This window comes from Eleutherodactylus coqui, chromosome 4 (genome assembly GCF_035609145.1).
Source record: "Eleutherodactylus coqui strain aEleCoq1 chromosome 4, aEleCoq1.hap1, whole genome shotgun sequence".
NCBI classification, from domain to species: Eukaryota; Metazoa; Chordata; class Amphibia; order Anura; family Eleutherodactylidae; genus Eleutherodactylus; species Eleutherodactylus coqui.
Window position 1 is genome coordinate 54,295,522 of NC_089840.1, and position 18,946 is coordinate 54,314,467.

Below are 18,946 nucleotides of genomic sequence, written 5' to 3' on the forward strand. Positions count from 1 at the left end.
GTATTTAGCCGCGTGGAGCCCATGCAGGTCTTGTGGTGATGTTAAATCTGTGCCTCCTCAACCATTACGGTGGAGGTCGACAGTATGAGAGTTAAATGCTGCAGGGCCCCAAGCGGGCAAAACATTTGTGGGTTTAGAACAAATCGCATAATCTTGGAGACATTGCCTTCTTTACCATCACTGTGCGGCTCTGCATAGGTCTGTCCATGTATGTCTCAAGAGAGTTCACCTTTCAGTAGATAATGTCCAGTAAATATTGCAGAATAGTCGAAAGGGACTTGAACTGTCCCAGGCCCCCTAAGGGGAGGCCTGGGAGAGCCCAACTCCGTCGAGATTAATAAACACTACAACTTGGGCAATACATATCTGTCTCAGGTGTTCTGGACTCGGTTTTCAGCTGTGTTCATTCTACGACGGGGGTTCCCCGCCGTTGTCCAGAAGCGCGTCGGTCGCTGTTGTCTGGGGGATCTGCTCGGTTCACTCATGTAGGGGATGTGTTCTTCTTCTAACATACGCTTTCCTTCTTCTAAATTTCTTATCGAGAACGATCTTTGGTTGATGCAGACCAACAGAGCGAATGGAAAGTTCCAGCGGTATCTTATATTCGCTTGCTGCAGGGCCAAGGTTACGTGTCTCAGAGCTCGTCTTTTAGCGAGGGTGGATGGAGCAATGTCAGCAAATATTTGGACTGAGGGGGGGGGGCCCCGGCAATGAGTCCAAGTTGCGGGCCGCCATTAGAAGTTGGTCTCGCATCTCAGAGTAAAGTAGCTTTAGAATTGTGTCTCTTGGAAGGTCGGTGTTCGTCGGTCTTGGAAGGGCACAATGTATTCTATCTATATGGAGAAATTCATACGCTACTTGGGGGAGAAGAGCGGAGAACAGGTTCGTAGCGGCCTCTTTTAGGTTGATGATAGATTCTGGGAGGCCTCGAATACGTATGTTAGCTCTCCTGCTCTGGTTTTCAAGGTCCTCGCATTTTAGTTCGAGAGCTTCCACTCTTTCGGCGTAGTCATCCCATCTTGCTCTTTCATGGTCTAGCGCATCAATGTCATCGGTCTTGTGTTCAAGATCGTTAGTTCAGTGACCTAAGTCGTTGATTTGTCTGGAGATGTCATGAACTGCTGCCTGGAGTTCTTCTCGGAACAGTTTCTTGATGTGAGTAAGGAGTGTAGAGTCTGATGAGGAAACGTCAGAGATTTGATGCGTGGCTGGTGGGTCAATGTTCTGACCGGAGCTTGAGGTGTCCCCATTATCGGGATTGTGGGGTGACTGCTCTATTTGGACTAGTGGGGAGAATTGGTTACCTGAAAACAGTTCTGCTAATGTATACTGAGATGCTGCAGGCTGACCCTTGTTTTGTCTGCTGATCCTCCTAGACATAGTAGATATTCAATATTGTAAGGTCGTCTAGTTTGGTGCTAAGTGATGTTTCTGTTCTGAAGAATGGAACGGGGTCAGAGGGAGCTCATGGGTAGGCCGTAGTCATTCCACTAACTGCGTATGACCCCTTTCGAATCATTCATTTTTAAGGGGCACTTTTTTTCCAAACAATAACGAACAAGAGAGGCTCATTTCCAGAACAGTCCAAAATACATTTCGCATTGAATGACAATGATTAAACCGTGTGTCCAAGAGAAAGATGCGTATGCGTCCATTACCAGCGGGCTCAGGTAGACTCATGAATGCCCTTCTAGAATTGTGTCAAACAGGCTTGGCACAGACACCTACCAACTGCCAACGGAGTGACTGCCCCCAGAACCTCAACTATAAGGGGTTTAATGCAGTGTAATCTAACAATGCATTTTTACTTTTTAACCCCTTAGTGACGGGCTAATTTTATGCCCTAATGACCAAACAATTTTTCTGTTTTTTTTCATGGTTGCATTCCAAAAGTCATCACTTTTTAATTTTTCCGTCTACACAGCCATGCAAGGGCTTGACTTTTGTGTGACAAGTTGTATTTTTTAATGCCATTATTTTGGGATACATATAATGTATTACATTACTTTTATAGGAAAAAAAAATTCAGGGGATTTGAAAAAAGAAAATTCGGTCATTGTTTTTTGGATTTCATTTTTATGGCATTTGACATGCAGAATAAATAATGGGTGATAAGGATTCCTGTGATACTAAATGTATGCAGTTTTTAAAACTATTTTTGTACACTAAAATCACTTTTATTTAAAAAAAAAAAAAAAGTGAAAACAAAAAATCTGCAATTCTGATATGATTTTTTTGTGCGGTATAAATAATATGCCTACCGTAATTAATCATGTGGGTCAGTACAATTACATCTATACCAAATTTATAAAGTTTTTTTTTCTTTTGCAATTTTTTCTTTTTTTTAAATGTATTTATCTTTTCTATCGCCTCATTCAGAGAGGCCCCAAACATTTTTCTTTTTTCATGAATGGGGCTGTGCGAGTTTTTTTTTTTTGCAAGACCAGCTGTACCTAATGATACAATATGTTTCCAGAAGACTTTTTAATTGCTTTTTTTTTTCTGTTTTGGGGGGGAAATAGCTATTATCTCCAGGTTTTCTGCATTATTCTTTTTTGCACAACTTGCACTGTACAGGCTAAATAATGTGTTAACATTTTTATTTGGACCATTACGAACATGACAATACCAAACTTGTGTTTTTGTTTTTTTTTTCAAACATACTAAGGGGAGGAAGGAGGGGGGGGGGTGTGTGACTTTTTTCTTTTGTATTTTTATTATTTGTTTTCACTTTTGTCCCACTAGGGGACTTGAATTTCACTTTTTACTGTTCTTATAATGCACTATTGTACTTCAGCATACCAGTGCATTGTAAAGCCTTTGAAGATCAGTGAAAGGCTGAGCCGTACCTGGCAGACACAGAGGCCCTTTTCAAGCCTCCAGGTGCCATAGCAATCCATCGGGGCCCCACACTCACATTGCAAAAGTCTGATGGGTGACAGAAGGAGCCCCCTTCCTCTGTCTGCCCTTTACACGCCGTGGTTGCATTGGGTAAAGGGTTAAACAGCAGGGATCGGCAATTTCTTCAGCCCACGCTGCTTGAACACGTACCAGGCTGTCATCCGACAGCCGGGCACCCGTGCCAGACGTCTGATCGAGCTCCGGTAAAAGGCGTATGCATCAGGAAAAGGTCCCTTAACAACCGCTGTCAAAAGGCAAATGGGTGGTCAGTAAGGCGTTAAGGTTTCACATGGTGTCATTTTTTTGTAAGGGGATAATATATTTTAGGGGTCCCATAGGAGGCATTACTACCATCAGAAAGGGCATACATAAAAGGCATTATCACTTTTAAGGAAGCAATAATACTTTGAGGACAAAAATGGGGCATTATTATATTTTAGGTGGCTAAAAGGGAGCATCATGACTTTGTATGGGGCACAAAGGTGGGCATTATTTTTATGTTGTGCTCAAAAGGTACAATATTACTGTGTTCGGCGCTGAGAAGATCACTATTACTCTTTGGGTACAAAAAGATGCCACTTTTACTGTCTGGTGCACAATATGCTGTTTTGTTTGGCACTATTATTTTACAGCTGCTGTTTGTGTAGCACAATTGTAAGGGGTGGGGAATTATTTTTACAATACTTATTTTTGTAGTACAGTATTTGGGGGGACACTGTGCCCCACAGCAGGTACAGCGATAGCAGCAAATTGGACAGCAACAGGGAGAGAATTAGGGGTAGCAGCAGGGTGGAAAGTTTGTGTAGAGGTCAGAGGGCTGCTGGAAAAGCAAGGGGCCAAAGAAGTCCTTATGGTGACTTGGGCCAGAAGGAAAAGCCACTCCAGCTATTCTCCATCTGTATGGATGAGTTCCAGCGCCATCCATATCCGCATGACGTTGAAGGGTAAGTGTTATAAACAGAGTATTCACTTTCAGCCTGACCCCGACAGCTGTTCTTATAACCCCGGTGTGGTTATTGTTCTCTACTCTCCATCTTCCAATGGCTTGTGATTCTCTGCTATAACCAGAGCCTTTGCTGACTTCTCACTTCGGAGACAGAAGATATATGGACTTCTGGATGTGAAGCAATCAAACAGCAGCAAGACTCGGCCACTCAACCACTTCTGACTACTACGTACCCCACACTAAAGCTTCTAGGTGTAAACAACACCCGTCATGACAGACTACAACAAGTGGACATCTTTATTATATAAACACAGATAACACAACAAAGATGGGACAGAGAGGTCAGGTAGGAAGAGATGTCCAATGTTAGGCTGGAGAGGAGAATTGGGGTGGGGCGTTCATTGACAGTTTGGAGGCGGCAGGTAGAAATCTTCAGTGAGAGTTCGGACTGGTGAGGTACAGGGAGATGTTCATTGATGGTTCAGAGAGGTCAGGTAGGTGAAAATGTCCAATGAGGCATGGAAGAAGTCAGTTAGAGGAAAGTCAACTATACATGGACCAGTTGGAGAAGTCAGGTGATAGGCTGGAGCAATCAGGTACAGAGTGCAAATGGACTGAAGAGAAGATATCTGGTAATGGGCCAGAGAGATCCATAGGAGGGAAATAACCAGTGATGGGTTGGAGAGGCTAGGTATGGAGGAGATGATTAGAATTGGGCCAATAACGTCAGGTATAGAGCTGTAGTGGGGGAACTGGTGAGAAGGACATGTCTCTTCTCCTTTAGGATGGATGCTGAACAACAGTTTTCTCCATAAACGGTGTTCTGACAGGTGGTCTCTGCAATCCGGATGAATATTATCTAATGTCGGGGGAAATCCAAGACGATGCATTAGGGTTAGGAGTGAAGGAAGCGGTTGAAGGCGTTGTATGCAGATTCCAGGTCGAAAAGCATCTGCCGGACTTGGGAATCGTCGAGTTCATCGGAGGCGGACATGCTGCTCAACTTCTGCAACCTGTGGACAAGAAAGTGTCAGAAAAACATGGTTGTAGAGACCTTACAGGGAAACAACTACTCATCGCATGCATTACAGTTCCTACTGTGGTAGAAGATGGGGACAGGAGGGATTCACAAGAGACAACCAACAGAAACCCCCAAGGAGTGTTGTTCTTACCATTGACTGACTTTCTCTCTGCCTTCAAAGTCTGGCGGCAGGTGGCTCATCCTGTTCATAGTCTCCATTAGTTCCCGCAGGTCTGGCTGGATCTGTCAGGACAGAGTAGAGCGTAATGAGCAGACGCAGTATACAGAGACTGCTGCTATCTCCCCCACTTACCAAGAAATTATTAGAAAGGCGAGACGGTAGAAGATCAGCTATAGAGACGTGATTGCCAACATCGTGCTGCAAAACTATAATCCATAGCATGAATAAAGCAGAAAGCGGGTTGCCTGCACATGCTAGGATTTATAGTTCCAACACAGCTCGTGGCAGATCACCATCTTACCGTCTCCGCACATATGATCCGATCATCTCAGCAGTGGAGATCATGGGACATGTGTGGCCCTCTCCAGACTGGATAAACAGGCCATAGTGAAGAGTCAACAACCTACATCCAACCTGGACATCTATCAGGTGATAAATTATCCCTATCCATGTATGGGGTAAACAGTGGGGTGCACTATAGGATAGAAGGTGGTGGCAATATTACCTCATCCATAGCTCGAATCTCTAGACGCAGTTTGTCCATCACAGTAATGAAGAGCTGGAAGGAGAGAGATCATGAAGTTACAAAGGTAGAGAATCTAACTACAAGGACAGCGACACCTTTTTATCCCATAGATCTCTATGGAGGGGGGTGTATGGACGGACTACACATTATATCATTTTCAATCAATCACATCTGCAAGATCTCACCGACACAATATCTGCAATGCAACGATTCAGGTTTCCCTTGTCATCCTTGATAGTGATTGGTCGGTCCTCCTTTATTCGCTCCATTGCTAGAGGACAGTCCAACTGCAAGAAGAACCACCAGATCTGATCATAACCAGGATTATTATAGATCTACACCTGTATCATCTGATTGTACCCAGCAATACCATCAAAGCAAGATCAGCATCTTCTGCTGTACAGGTCAATGCAACCCATTTCTCCCTGTTATCAGCCATTTTAGGCCAGGCAGAGGATGACTGTAGTATTGTTCAATGGGATGAGTGACAAACTATTAAACTCCCTGTGCCCTATGATCACTAACTTATGTAGTAAGTATGGAAAGCCGAAACATCTCAGTAATTTCTTTGCACTGAAATCAATGGAGTGTACAGAGGAAATGTGCCTGATGGTAAAACAATTAAGGTTTTGGTTCCCAAGAGTTCCTCGTGACTGGAAGGATTCTAAAACAGTCTGGGGAGCTCGTCAAGGCGTTTCCAGAAAGTGGAAGAAATTCAGAGAAGTCTGGGCAAATCAATTTGCGAAGCATCGAGACAATTCAGCATGCAGCAAATAATGTATCGAGTATTATAAAAGTGGCTACATTTTATAAGGAAACATGAAAATGGTTTAACAACTGATGTCAGACGATAAGCTTCGTAGGCAGGAATTCGCTACCGAAACACTTGATTGCTTCAACACAGACAATCACTTTCCTGGAAACACTTTGTTCTCAGATGAGGCCACATTTCATCTGACATAATGCGTGCGAACCTAAAATCCTCATGTCTACGGAGAACATGTCCGAGATAGCCCGAAACAATGTCTGATGTGGTATAATGAAGGATAGGATTATTGGTCCAGCTTTTTTTTTTTTCCAGTGAACGTACAATAATAAGTCTTGTACTGTATACTTGACATGTTAAAACAGTACATGTATCCCCAAAATAGCCAATTTGCAACCTAATATCTTCCGGCAAGATGGGGGTCCCCCTCCATTTGAGTATGGATGTTTAGAGTTACCGCGATAAGACCTTTCCAGATCATTCGATTGGATGCTGTGGATCAATTTGGTGGCTTCCCCGTTCACCAGATCGTACTCTGCTGGATTTCTTTGTCTCGGGGGTTACGTGAAGGATTCTGTATATGTGACTACAGTGAAAGATTTCCCAGAGTTGTGAGCCTGCATCCATGATACAATTACTACTACGTAAATTGGAAGATGGAAAAATACCTCTACCTATTGGAAGGCGGCATTCCTGCAAGTCAATGTTAGACTCTAAACAAGTCTTGTAACATTAAAAGGGGTTTTCCAGGGAGATTAGCTGATTGTTTGCCCGCTGACAGCGCCGTAATAACACAGAGGGAGCTGTGCCTGCAGTTACAAGCACCATCCACTACACAGAGGTTGGAGCGGAGACTTACGCTACTTACGCTCTGACCTCTGTGTTATTGCGGCGCTGTCAGTGGGCACACAGTCAGCTGATTGGTCGGCGTTCCAAGTGATGGATCCCAGCTGATCAACTATTGATAACCTATCCTGAGGATAGGTCATCAATAGTATTCTCCCTGGAAAAACCCCTTTAACTTGGAAGTTGTAAGCCAAAGCCAGAAACCATACACAGACAGCTGTTTCAGGGCAATTGCCCCTCATCAGTATGCCGTAGGTTTCCAGCTTTGGCTCGTATTCCCAGTCACTGTTAGAAGACTTGTTTAAAGAGTCTAACATTGACTTGCAGGAATGCTGCCTTCCAACAGGTGGCGCTGCAGAAGTGTTGTTTCATCTTCCATTTGCATATTTCCCAGAGAAATGGTCTTATATGTCTCCTCACACACCTTCTAGGTGGTCTCCTTAAGGAGAAACGATACAGTAGTAATCATGGGTCAGGAAGGGTAAGAGTGGACATGTTGGAGAGAAAGTGGCAAGAAATGGAGTACGACTGGATACTGTTTATACTACCAATGGGGCAGACATCGAGGATTGTTAGTGGGAGGTTTCAACAAAACACCCTGTATATGATATATGTAAGCGATGTCAGTGCTAGAGTGTTATAAGAGGTGCAGCTGATATCAGTCACATGACCTCCAGAGACATTTACATCATGTGTGACCAATATCAGCCAATTCTATTAGAATGTTCCAGCATGGCTACAACCTCCAGAGACATTTACATCATATACCAATGCTGTAGGATTATAAGAGCGTCAGCTGTTATCAGTCACAAATCGTATAAATGCCTCTGGAGGTTATAAGTGTGACTGATGTCAATTGCCCCTTTTATAATGCTCTTACACCATTATTCGCTCTTGCCTGCTAATTTATTTCTTTTATAGCTCTGTGCATCAAATATGAAAAATAAAGCATTTTTACAAACTGTATTAATTAAAAATCTCCGCTCGTTGTGTGTCTACAGCTCCCAGCATACTTGTCTGTCTCAATGGTAAACGACAAACAAACCGTGGATGCTCTGATCTGGCGGTCATTTTACCTTTCTGAGCCCTACTTCTTGTCTCCTACTACTGGGTAAAGGACTGCAGGGCTGCATAGGAGCTGTACACAAAGTATGGGATATGACTGGAAATTAAAGTTATTTGTAATATTGCTTCCACATTTTAATTCTTAAGCCTCATGTTCACGGGCACACGCGGATTCCGCATGGGGAATCTTGAAATTCTGTACTGTGGATGTCTGCGAAAGTGCTGGCCAGCAAGCCTGCTCATATACACAGTACAGATTTTTTTTCTTCAAACTCCTGCTTTTCCGGCAGAATCCGCGGCCCGTCCGCAATGTCAATTGTGGACGGGACGCAGATTAGACGGCTTCCATTGTCTTCAATGCAAGCAGTCCGTGCGGGAGCCGCAGTAAAATGGAGCATGCTGCGATTTTTCATCAGCGAGCGAAAAACCGTAATTGGTTTCTGCTCATGTGCGTCAAAAATCATGTTTCCATACCATGCTGTGGAGGGTTATTGCTGTGGAATTCGCAGCAAAAATCCACCCGTGGACATGAGACCTTATTGTAGGAGAAGAGGTTTTACTAATAATGGGGTTGTGCTGAAGAATTATAGCAGGCTCACCCTGTACTTTCTGCAGAAGTCATCAATGGACCCCACCTCGGCTCCCTGCACCTGCTTGAAGGCAGCTTTATACTGGACCAGAAGGCGCGAGCAGGCAGCGGTGTATCTGGAACACACGAACAACGTTAGAGAGCACTGAAGGAGAATATATATATATTATATATATATATATATTACACACACTCCCAGATGAGAAGAGTGGGATCACCACAGCCTCCTTCCAGGAGAATACACGGACTGTAACACCACCATGGTGGATATCACACAACCATCACAGCTTCTCAGCCTACATAGGGCTCCACACCCTGCAGAGTTACTGGATGTACCTGACACTTTGTAAGGAGACTTGTGAAATCCGATTAACAGTTGGTGTATGTTTTCTCCTGTCTCCTTTAAAAGGGGCTGTCTAGGACTTTTCCAACTGATACTTATCTTGAGGATAGGCCACCAACAGTTGAACGGTGGGGATATGGGAAGAGATGGGAATATCCCTTTAAGCATTCTGCTCTCTGTCCCGGTTCTCCTCCTACCTCACTGACCGCTTGTTCTGTGTATTATATGTTGACTCTACTTCTCCTCTTCCCCTTGCTGTTGGGGTTCCTCAGGGTTCAGTCCTAGGTGCCCTCCTTTTTTCGATCTACAAACTATCAGTAGTTTTGACCTTCAGCGCATCTCTATACTAATGACCCCAATTATATACCTCTGCCTGTGACATCACCCCAACACTACTACAGAACACCAGTGATTATCTGCCCACTGTTTATAGCACTATCATCGCTCTATCGGAAACTGAATCTTTCAAAAACTAATCTTCTTGTGTTTCCGCCATGTACAAACTGATAGGTATGTGCGGTCAGCGGCTGCGTCGGATTTCGCTGCGGGCTCCCGAATGCGGAATCTGACCTGTCCGTGGACATGAAGCTTTAAACCGCTGACCAATTTGTAACTCTACAATTCAAAGGGTTCGGGAACAGAAATAATCAGGCATCACTTAGTACTATGGAAAATGGTGCTATACAAGAGAACTACTACTGTGGGGGAGGGTTATGGATTGAAGGTCATGTATGCAGGAGAACATGGAGACTTACTCGCTGGGGGATACACAGTCTTTGATATAAGCCTTCTCCAGCGCCTGCAGAGTCTTCACCACAGCAAACAGCTCGGCCATGTTGTCGTACCTGTTGAGACATATAGTGAAGAGTAAATGATGCAACTCCTTCCCACCATGAAGGCTGCAGCCCCTCCAGTTCGGATATACAGACTATCATGTTCTTCTACAGTTCAGACCCAGAAAAAGCACAACTACCCGGAGGAGGCGGAGGACGACGCTCCTCATCTCAATGGAGAGAAAGTTCCCAAATTTAGTATTTCTATATCGGTATACACAGGATATGCCATAAAATTGCAAGTGTGAAAGGTCCTTAAACAAACACCGATTGATGTCCATCTGCTCATGTAGGGGTATGTTTGCGCTTAGCAGAAATGCTGTAAATTTGCGGCGGCTAAATCTACACTATCCGTGCGGAATTTGACTACAAATCAGCTGCGTTTTCACAGCATATTTCAGAAGCTACTGCTGCGCTCCCCTCATTTCCAAAGTCTTCACATTGTCAGCGCTTCCTTCACCCAGCGGCCTCTAGTAAGCGCAGCTCTGCTGATCAGGGGATATGGAAGTGGCATCAGCTGACCACCGGCTCAGAACTCACTAGAGACCTGCTTGTATTTGGTGAAGGAAGCCCTTAGGCTGGGTTCACACAGGGCAGATTTGCTGCGGTTTTGCCGTGGTTTGCCGTTGCATATCCGCACTGTGGCAAACCCGCTGCGTTTGCAGTGCAACGCAGTACAAATGTGTTTGGGCAAAAAGCTGTTCTCACAGGACGGATTTTTTCCGCACTGCCGCAGTGCGGAAATGCAACTGCGGCGCGGTTTTTCAAGATGCAGCATGTCAATTCTTTTGTCTTTTCCGCAGCGTTTTTTTGTCCATAGACCTCTATGGACGCAGCAAAATCTGCTGCAAAAAGTAAAAAACGCTTGCGGAAAAATCCGCAAGATAAAAATAACCTTTGAAGCAGTTCTTCTGCGGCAAAACCGCAACGGAAAAACGCAGCAAAACCGCCCTGTGTGAACCCAGCCTTAGATTGAAGACTTTGGAAGTGAGGGGGAGCGCAATATCTTCTGAAATCACCTAAAGATTTTCACTCGGTTTTGGATGCATTCACAGAGAGGGCAGCACAAGTCGACTGAAAATTTGAAAAAGCCCTATTCACAGACGTGACTTGGTTAAAAGTAATAAATTTTATTAAGTTTTATCTAAAAAAACACGATTGGGCACAACAAAGGACACAACACAAAATCTAAGTTGTAATGGAAAGGCGTTAACCCACCAAATAGTGGATAGAAAAATGATTGGTGGGTTTCAAAATTACAACTTGGTATTACTTCTGATACTCCGTATTTCTTAATGTCGCACGTCACTTAGGAATACAGTCTGCATGGGGGCTGTTCATGGATTTCCCAAAAACCGGAACCCCAATTAGATATCTGTAGTTTTATTAATATAATGACAGAATTCGACCAGAGATACTCAGGTTGCGGAAACGTGATGTTCAACCTGAGGAAGTGAATATCTCTGTCAAAAATACTGCCTAGTGGGCTGAAAAGTTTTTAACAGCTCAAAAGGACAGTATGTCAAGGAAATTGATTTTAGTCAATTTTTATTCCTTATGGCCAGTACTCCTACTCATGGCGACAATGTTTGAGCAGAAACTTTCAGATTGCAAAAAAGTGATATTCAACCTAAGAAGATAGTTATCTCTGTCAGAGCTTGTTGCCTAGTGAGCTAAGACTTGTGAACGGCTCAAAAGGACAGTGTGTCAGAGATTTTAATTTTGTCAATGTTTTTTACTCATTATAAACAGTACTCCCACTCTACGCGTTTCACCACTGAGTGTACGTGGATCCTCAGGAGACTTAGTACTTAGAGAGTAGTAATAACAACAATAATGTTTACAGAGTTATGATGGTAAACAATTAGGGTATCACTCCATAGATAGAGTATCACTAAAATATTTAATCCTCAATCAGGAAATGAGCTCTTAGCGTTCAATTTGAGCTAGTAGGGTTTAACCTCGGTGAGGGAATAGATAAAGATTGTAAGTACGAGGTTCATTTCTTTCAAATGTTAAACCCTTCGTCTCTATCAATCCTACTTTCAATAGTCCCATGCCAGATGTAATGGTCAATAGGATCTCCTTACAATGAGAGTAGGGATAAAGAGTACTACATGCATGAGATTACTGGGTTTGGAATTTTGGTCTGGAGGTAATAACTCTAACAGATCCAAATCCCCTATAAATGAGTGAAGGAGGTTTCAAGTCCTAAAGTCCTTAACTACTCATGCAAATACAAGCAATGAGGCCGTTAGCATAGCAGGACAAGGAGTCAATCCTCCCTAGGTACAGAGGAGTATTTTTCCCTACACCCTCCTTTCTTTTTTCTATCTTTTTTCCCCCTTTTCCTCTCTCCCAGTAAGCTCAAGGTTAATGCATGGACAGCAATCCCTACAGAAAGATAGAGTGCTCAAGAGGTCAGAGCATGACATAGGTTAGTTCCCATCGCCTTGATGGTAGGCTAGGGAGTGGGGGCCGTCAGGAAAAGTGGTGCTTAAATAGCTCATAGCCACACCTCCTAATGGGTTGGCCCCTTCACGGTAGCCAGTCATATTTGACCAGGAAGTAAATAGAGACCATGTGAGATGGTCTCACGCTGATCTCAGTTGTCGAGCCTCATGTGGTGCAGAGTGTAAGCTCTCACCTACGACCTGAGGGTTTGCAAGTTCGATCCCCGCATGAATCCGGCAGCCGGCTCAAGGTCGACTCAGCCCTCCATCCCTCCGAGGTCGGCAAAACGAGAACCCAGCCTGGTGGGGGGCAATAAATAATAATTTCCCGAAAGCGCTGCGGAACGAGCTAGTGCTACACAAATGCCATGATTTGATTTGATTTGATTTTATGCAAGCGTGGAAGGCCGAATGATAGCAGCCCTCCATCTAAACGGACATATGTTACACTAACCTACTTGTCGATCAGTGTATATGATTGTGAATAAGATGTTAGGTGCGCTATGTGATCGTAGAAGCGCGCCAGAGAGGCGTTGTTATTCCGCTGACGTCATATCGTTGTAGGTGCGCCGACGTGATGACGTATGTACGTCTGGCGTCACGGCGCTCCTAGTCTCGGAAACTCCGGAAAGACTAGTATTAAGATGCGCCGGCGTCACGACGTGAAGCGTCCAACGTCAGCGCGTTACCTATCACCAGGACAACTGAGTAAACAGCTTACTTCCTAGCATCGCTCACCGCGATGACATATAAGGGGGCGGTGATATGCCATGCCGGGATATGACCCGGGTCTATGACCCTCCGCCTTGGAGCAGATGAAGAAGGTGGTTTAGGCCAATCCGAGGGCATATATCGATCCCCTATTGATAGTGGGATATAGTCATGTCTGAGAACATCAAAGCCGCTGTTCAGGTTGACATTGATATGGGACAGCCTATTGATGTTGTATTAACAATTCTAAGAGAATCTCAATTATGTTTTGGGTCATTTGTTGTAGATGATAGAGACTCTCATACGGAATCTACTTTATTAGTCACCTTAATATCACATAGATTTAAAGGGGAACTTGGCCAAGTTATTAGATTAGATCATGAAAGTAGACCTGATAATATAAATGCGTTTTGTAAATTATTTCATTGTCAGGACCGTTCGTCCTAGGGGATAATGGCCAAGGGAAGATAAGTAAATCTTTCAAAGCAAGGTGACCCAGGCTATCAGAGGGTGGAGGAAGTTGACAGATACTTGATGTTTCCCTATAAGAAGCAGTTGAACAAAAGTTGTTCATTTAGTCCTGACGGTTGGAGGGTCTCGCAGCGATATATCCATCCTGCCTCTTTTTGAAGAAGCAGGGAATCCATGTCTCCTCTTCTTCCGTCCGGTCTTACCAATTCCATACCCTGGAATTTTAAGCAGTTTGGGTCGCCCCCATGTTGTTGCCAAACATGGGTGGCTACCGATGTAACTTCATTCGGTTTTGGATGCAGAAATGGGGCCGGATCGTTTGTTGCAAACATTTTGCAGCATTCCCACTGTGTGTAAGCATACGCATGAAAGGGCGCTACTCTAAAGAAGCCTTCCTTAGGCTTTATTCACATGGCAAGTGTAATTTCACAATTTCACTACAAGTGTATCTGTGTTTAACTTCAGTTTTTGCGTTTTTCATTTTAACACCCGAGTGTCATCCATGTTTCATGCGTGTCAAAAAACAAGTGAGCGAACTGATATCACCTAAATGGGTGATTTTGGTCAGAGAAAATGCACCAGAATCACGAATTAAAAACAATGAATATTGAAAAAAAGACGGAATGCATTTAGTTTTTTAAGGCACCCATTGACTTGAATGGGTGATTTAGGTCTGAGAATCGCATCAGAATTGAACAGGCTTCGTTTTATTTCCCTGCACAGATATTCGGTCTGTGAAAAGATAATCGCACATGTGAATACACGCATTGACTTTAATGGGTCCGTGTTCTGTCAGTTTCACAGTCGGACATTAAATTGTCTTTTTCGCCCAGGCAGTGCCATTTCTGTGACCGTTTTCACGGCGAGTGTGTACGCACTTTACATCAGTCTTCATTGCGCTTTTAAAGTGCGAGTGGCATCAGCGCCTAATCCGATTTTCATGTGCATAACAAAAAAAAATAAAAATTCTGTCAGTTCCACACTCGGATGTTATATTTGCCTGTGTAAATAGACCCTTCAACTGACGGTGGAGTCGCCCTCCCTCCACACATACACAACGCCTTCTCATCCACTGAACAGAGGTTATAATGCATAATCATATATGCTTAACTTGTCTAGATGCAAACATGTTCATAAGATCACCTTTTGAACAGCTCTCTCCCCCCCACCACCAAACTTAACAGCGACCCTGTTGTCCCAGAAACACCAAGATAGCCACACCCCATCCCTGACTACCTGATGCCCACGGAGCATCCTAGTTCAAAGGGGGATTCTGAGCATTTAACCCTTTACAGTACTGATGACCTAATCTCAGGATAGGTCATAAGTAGTTGATCTGCAGAGGTCCGCCGCTCAGGACCCCCGATTATCACCTAATCGCAGCCCCCCACTCACTGCAGCGGACGAGATGCTGACAGCTACATCTACATTAGGGTTGGAGACGGAAGTGTTCTGAAATCAATGGGAACTCTATCTTCCACAGCACTTCCAGCTCGACCTCAACTAAGGATGAGATATTCTGAGTACAGGTCATCAGTACTGCAAGGGGTTAAATGCCCGGCCTACCCCTTTAAGACACTACACACTGCTATGAATGGCCAGTGCTGCTGAGATATATTTTGTCTGATGTCCCCCACTCACTTCTTCCATTTAGCTGCAGCCGAAACTGTAAGGTCACCCTCTGGACTCAACCCAGTTATTCTAACAATGAGCGGGTATAGGAGGAGCAGCACACTATGGGGTCACAGATACAATTATACGAATGTGGGGGTTATAGCAGAAGATGCCCATTGTGGGGTTACACACGTCACTATTACAATGTCTGGGCTACATGTCATAGCGTCACACAATCACATGATCATACTTCTCTCGCTCCCGAGCATTCTTATACAGCTTCACCTCCTGCAAGAGATCCAGAGAAGAACATTATAGACACAGATCCACAGAGACAGATGAAGCCCATCCCAACAGGATAAGGGGTCCGAAACCCAGAAGGATATTGGACAAATTCCATCCTCAGTGAAAGGTCCATACGGACACTATTGCAGCCCCATGTTATCATATGGGGTTCAAAATCCACGAGCCTACACCTGCACGTTTTTTCCCCTGCAGTGGAAAAGGTTACTACTGTGGAAATAACAGCGTCTTACAGAATTGTTGTTGAGGATTTCTAACACACAGAAGATATAAAATTCCGCTATTAAAAATTCTAAGGAAAGAAATAAAAAATTCCACAAAATGTTACGCGGAATGCATTCCACAGTAATAAAACCGCTATAAAACCTGCATTATCTGATTAAATCAAGAACTGCGCTGCATCCTGGGGAACAATTCCACCCATGTCAAAGGTCCTTAAAGGGAAGCGGTCATGAGCCTCATAAACTATATTATGGAGTTCAAAGGTCAAGGAACAGTGTTTCAATTTCACCAGGCACCCTGTTCCAGCGCTGTGTTCCCATGAAGTTCAAAAACGCTATCTTTTCTCCTTAAGGAGAGCAGTGAGTGAGGAGACTTATAAGGCCATCCATGCTCCTCTGGGAAATATGCAAATAAGGAAGATGGAACAATACCGCCGCAGTGTGACCTACTGGAAGGCAGCATTCCTTAAAATTAATGTTAGATTCTTTATACAAGCCTTGTAACAATGATTGGGAATTGAAAGCGAAGCCAGAATCCATCCACAGACAGCTGTTTCGGGATGTTTGCCCCTTACCGGTGTGCAGTAGGTTTCTGGCTTTACTAGTGAGAGGCCTATAGATGTGGGTCAGGAATGCTATATTTTCTCCTTAGGGAGAGCAGTGAGTGAGGAGACTTAAAAGGCCTCTCTCCTCACTCACTACTCTCCCTAATGAGAAAAGATAGCATTTCTGACCCACAGCACAGGCCTCCTCATAACAAGCCCACGAAGTTAGCACGTACATACAGCTCCCATTCATCTCTATTGGAGAGAGTGAACACAGAGGGCTGAAAAGTGTCACACTGTGTGAGTCCGTCAACTTTATGGGCACACAGAGCTGCAACAGGGTACCCAGTGAGTATGAAACACTGATCTATAGACTCCCCGTATCCTCACCTCTGAGCCTCATAACGTAGTTTACGGGGCTGAAAGGTAATGATAGTTTTCCTTTAAAGAGGCCGAGACGAAGACCCCTTGAACCATCTGAATAACCTGCAGGATAATGGGGCCGAGACCCAGAGAGACCCCAACACTCCATCAGATAAAAGGACTGAAGACATCTGGAGCCGGCCAAATACCCTGTAAACCGTGTCCGCCAGCGAGCATCGGGCTTACCTCATACAACTCTGGTTTATTTCCAGGCGCTGAAAAGAAAAGAGAGAAGTGAGTATTAACCCTTCGAGCAACCCCCGACGTAGACTCTTCTTCCCCGAGAAGAGAGCTGCATTACATCCTAGAGCACCAGACATGGTCGCCCTCACAGAAGGCGTAAATGGTAACCATTTCCTGCAGCACCTCAACATGAAGGATAACAGCCCGTCCCTCCTCCCTGATACTTAGACCTCACATGCGATCTACTCACCTCCAACCGCCGGCTGCGCTGGGATCCCATGGAACATGATGGGGGAAGTGAAGGATCTGCAACAGGAAAGAGAAGTCATAATATAAGGGGGCCAGAGAACATAAAACGGGGGAGGTAAGTGGAGGAGCATGCTACAGGAGAGGGGAAGGTGATAATACTGGGGGGGGGGTATATATCAGATAATAAAGGGGGGTATATATGATGGGAGAGGCAAGTAGAGGAGATGATAATATGGGGGAGATTAAAAGAGAAGAGGAGAACACTACTGATATTAAAGGGGGTATATATCTTGGAGAAGGTAAAAACACTGTAAGACAGGGGAAGGGGATAATACACCAGGGGGGCTGGTGTATATAGAATATAGAAAAGAAGGTAAAAAGAGAAGGCGGTGATACTACTGGGGGATATGTTATGATGGAGGTCAGAAGAGAAGGTGACAATATGGGGGAAATGAAAAGAGGAGGACACTACAGGACAGATAGAGCTGATAATATGGGGTGTATATTACGGGGAGGTGATAATCTGGGGCACATGACAATATGGGGGTGTATATTTTATAGGGGAGCTGAAAATATTGGGGTAATAAGCAAGAGTTGATAATATAGGGGCTAAATGTTGTGGGAGAAGTGATAATATGAGGGGTGTATACTATGAGGGAGGCGATAACATAGGGGCATATATATTATGGGACGTGATAGTCTGGGAGTAAATATTATGGAGAATGTGATAATATGAGGGGTGGGGGGGTGGGGTATAACATTGGCACACGTGCAGGAGTTATTATGGAGGCTATATAAACTCATTGTCAGAAAATAAGAATAAACACTCCCTTCCCTAGAAGTTGTTGGAAACGAATAAAACTTTCCCTGTGTGATTGTAGGATTGATATAAATGATTACAATATCAGAGGAAAAGGAGCATTTATTGCAGAAAACTGACCCCTTATAGGAAGGCTCTAGTACCCTGCTGTACCGCCTCTAGATTGGATACAAGATGTGATACAGGCGGGCATGGAGGCTCTAGTACCCTGTTGTGCCGCCTCTAGCTTGGATACAAGATGTGATACGGGTGGGCATGGAGGCTCTAGTACCATGATGGGCCGCCTCTAGCTTGGATACAAGATGTGATACGGGTGGGCATGGATGCTCTAGTACCCTGTTGTACCGCCTCTAGCTTGGATACAAGATGTGATACCGGCGGGCATGGAGGCTCTTGTAGGCCAAGGGTGGAACCACTTTTAGGGCCTCAGGTGACAAGGCTGTCCATCTAATCACCACAACTCTCATCATTTGTATATCTGCCTGAGATGGAACTGCAGGACGAGTTTTCAGCAAAACTACAACTTTTAGATGCGCAATTTAAAAATAGAAAGAGTGGTATATGGGGGAGCTGATAATATTGGGGGGTACATATTGTGGGGGTGGAGGAGGACACTATGGGGAGGAACAGAACACTGTATGGGGAGGTGAGAAGAAGAGAAGACTGCAGCACCGGAGGAGGTGGGAAGAGCAGACCCCCTACAGGACAGGACACCATAGGGGGCACCAGAGATGTTGGGGTCGCACTCACCAGCGGGTGACACAGCCGGATGTTGACAATTAGCAGCGGCAGGGAGCTGTAGGCATACTCACTTCCTTGTAAGCAAGCTGAGATCACCGGTCACGTGCCCCTGACGTCATCAGAACACGCCGCAATCCCTGGACGAGGGCAAGCTGCCCGCTGATTGGTTGGATAAGGACGTGCGCTGCGTGGTGA

At 44.6% G+C, this 18,946-nt stretch overlaps 1 protein-coding gene across 1 annotated transcript; it reads right to left on the reverse strand.

Moving 5' to 3' along the window:
- Positions 1–4,126: 4,126 nt before the first annotated feature.
- Positions 4,127–18,862, reverse strand: VPS28 (VPS28 subunit of ESCRT-I). The gene is made up of 10 exons (XM_066599460.1): positions 18,761–18,862; positions 17,192–17,247; positions 16,945–16,973; positions 15,517–15,554; positions 9,940–10,029; positions 8,852–8,957; positions 5,761–5,862; positions 5,555–5,608; positions 5,020–5,111; positions 4,127–4,860 (listed from the first exon to the last, which is right to left on the reverse strand). The coding sequence occupies exons 2-10, from the start codon at positions 17,226–17,228 to the stop codon at positions 4,743–4,745; spliced, it is 666 nt and encodes a 221-aa protein (XP_066455557.1). The 5' UTR covers positions 17,229–17,247; positions 18,761–18,862; the 3' UTR covers positions 4,127–4,742.
- Between the last annotated feature and the right edge of the window lie 84 nt (positions 18,863–18,946).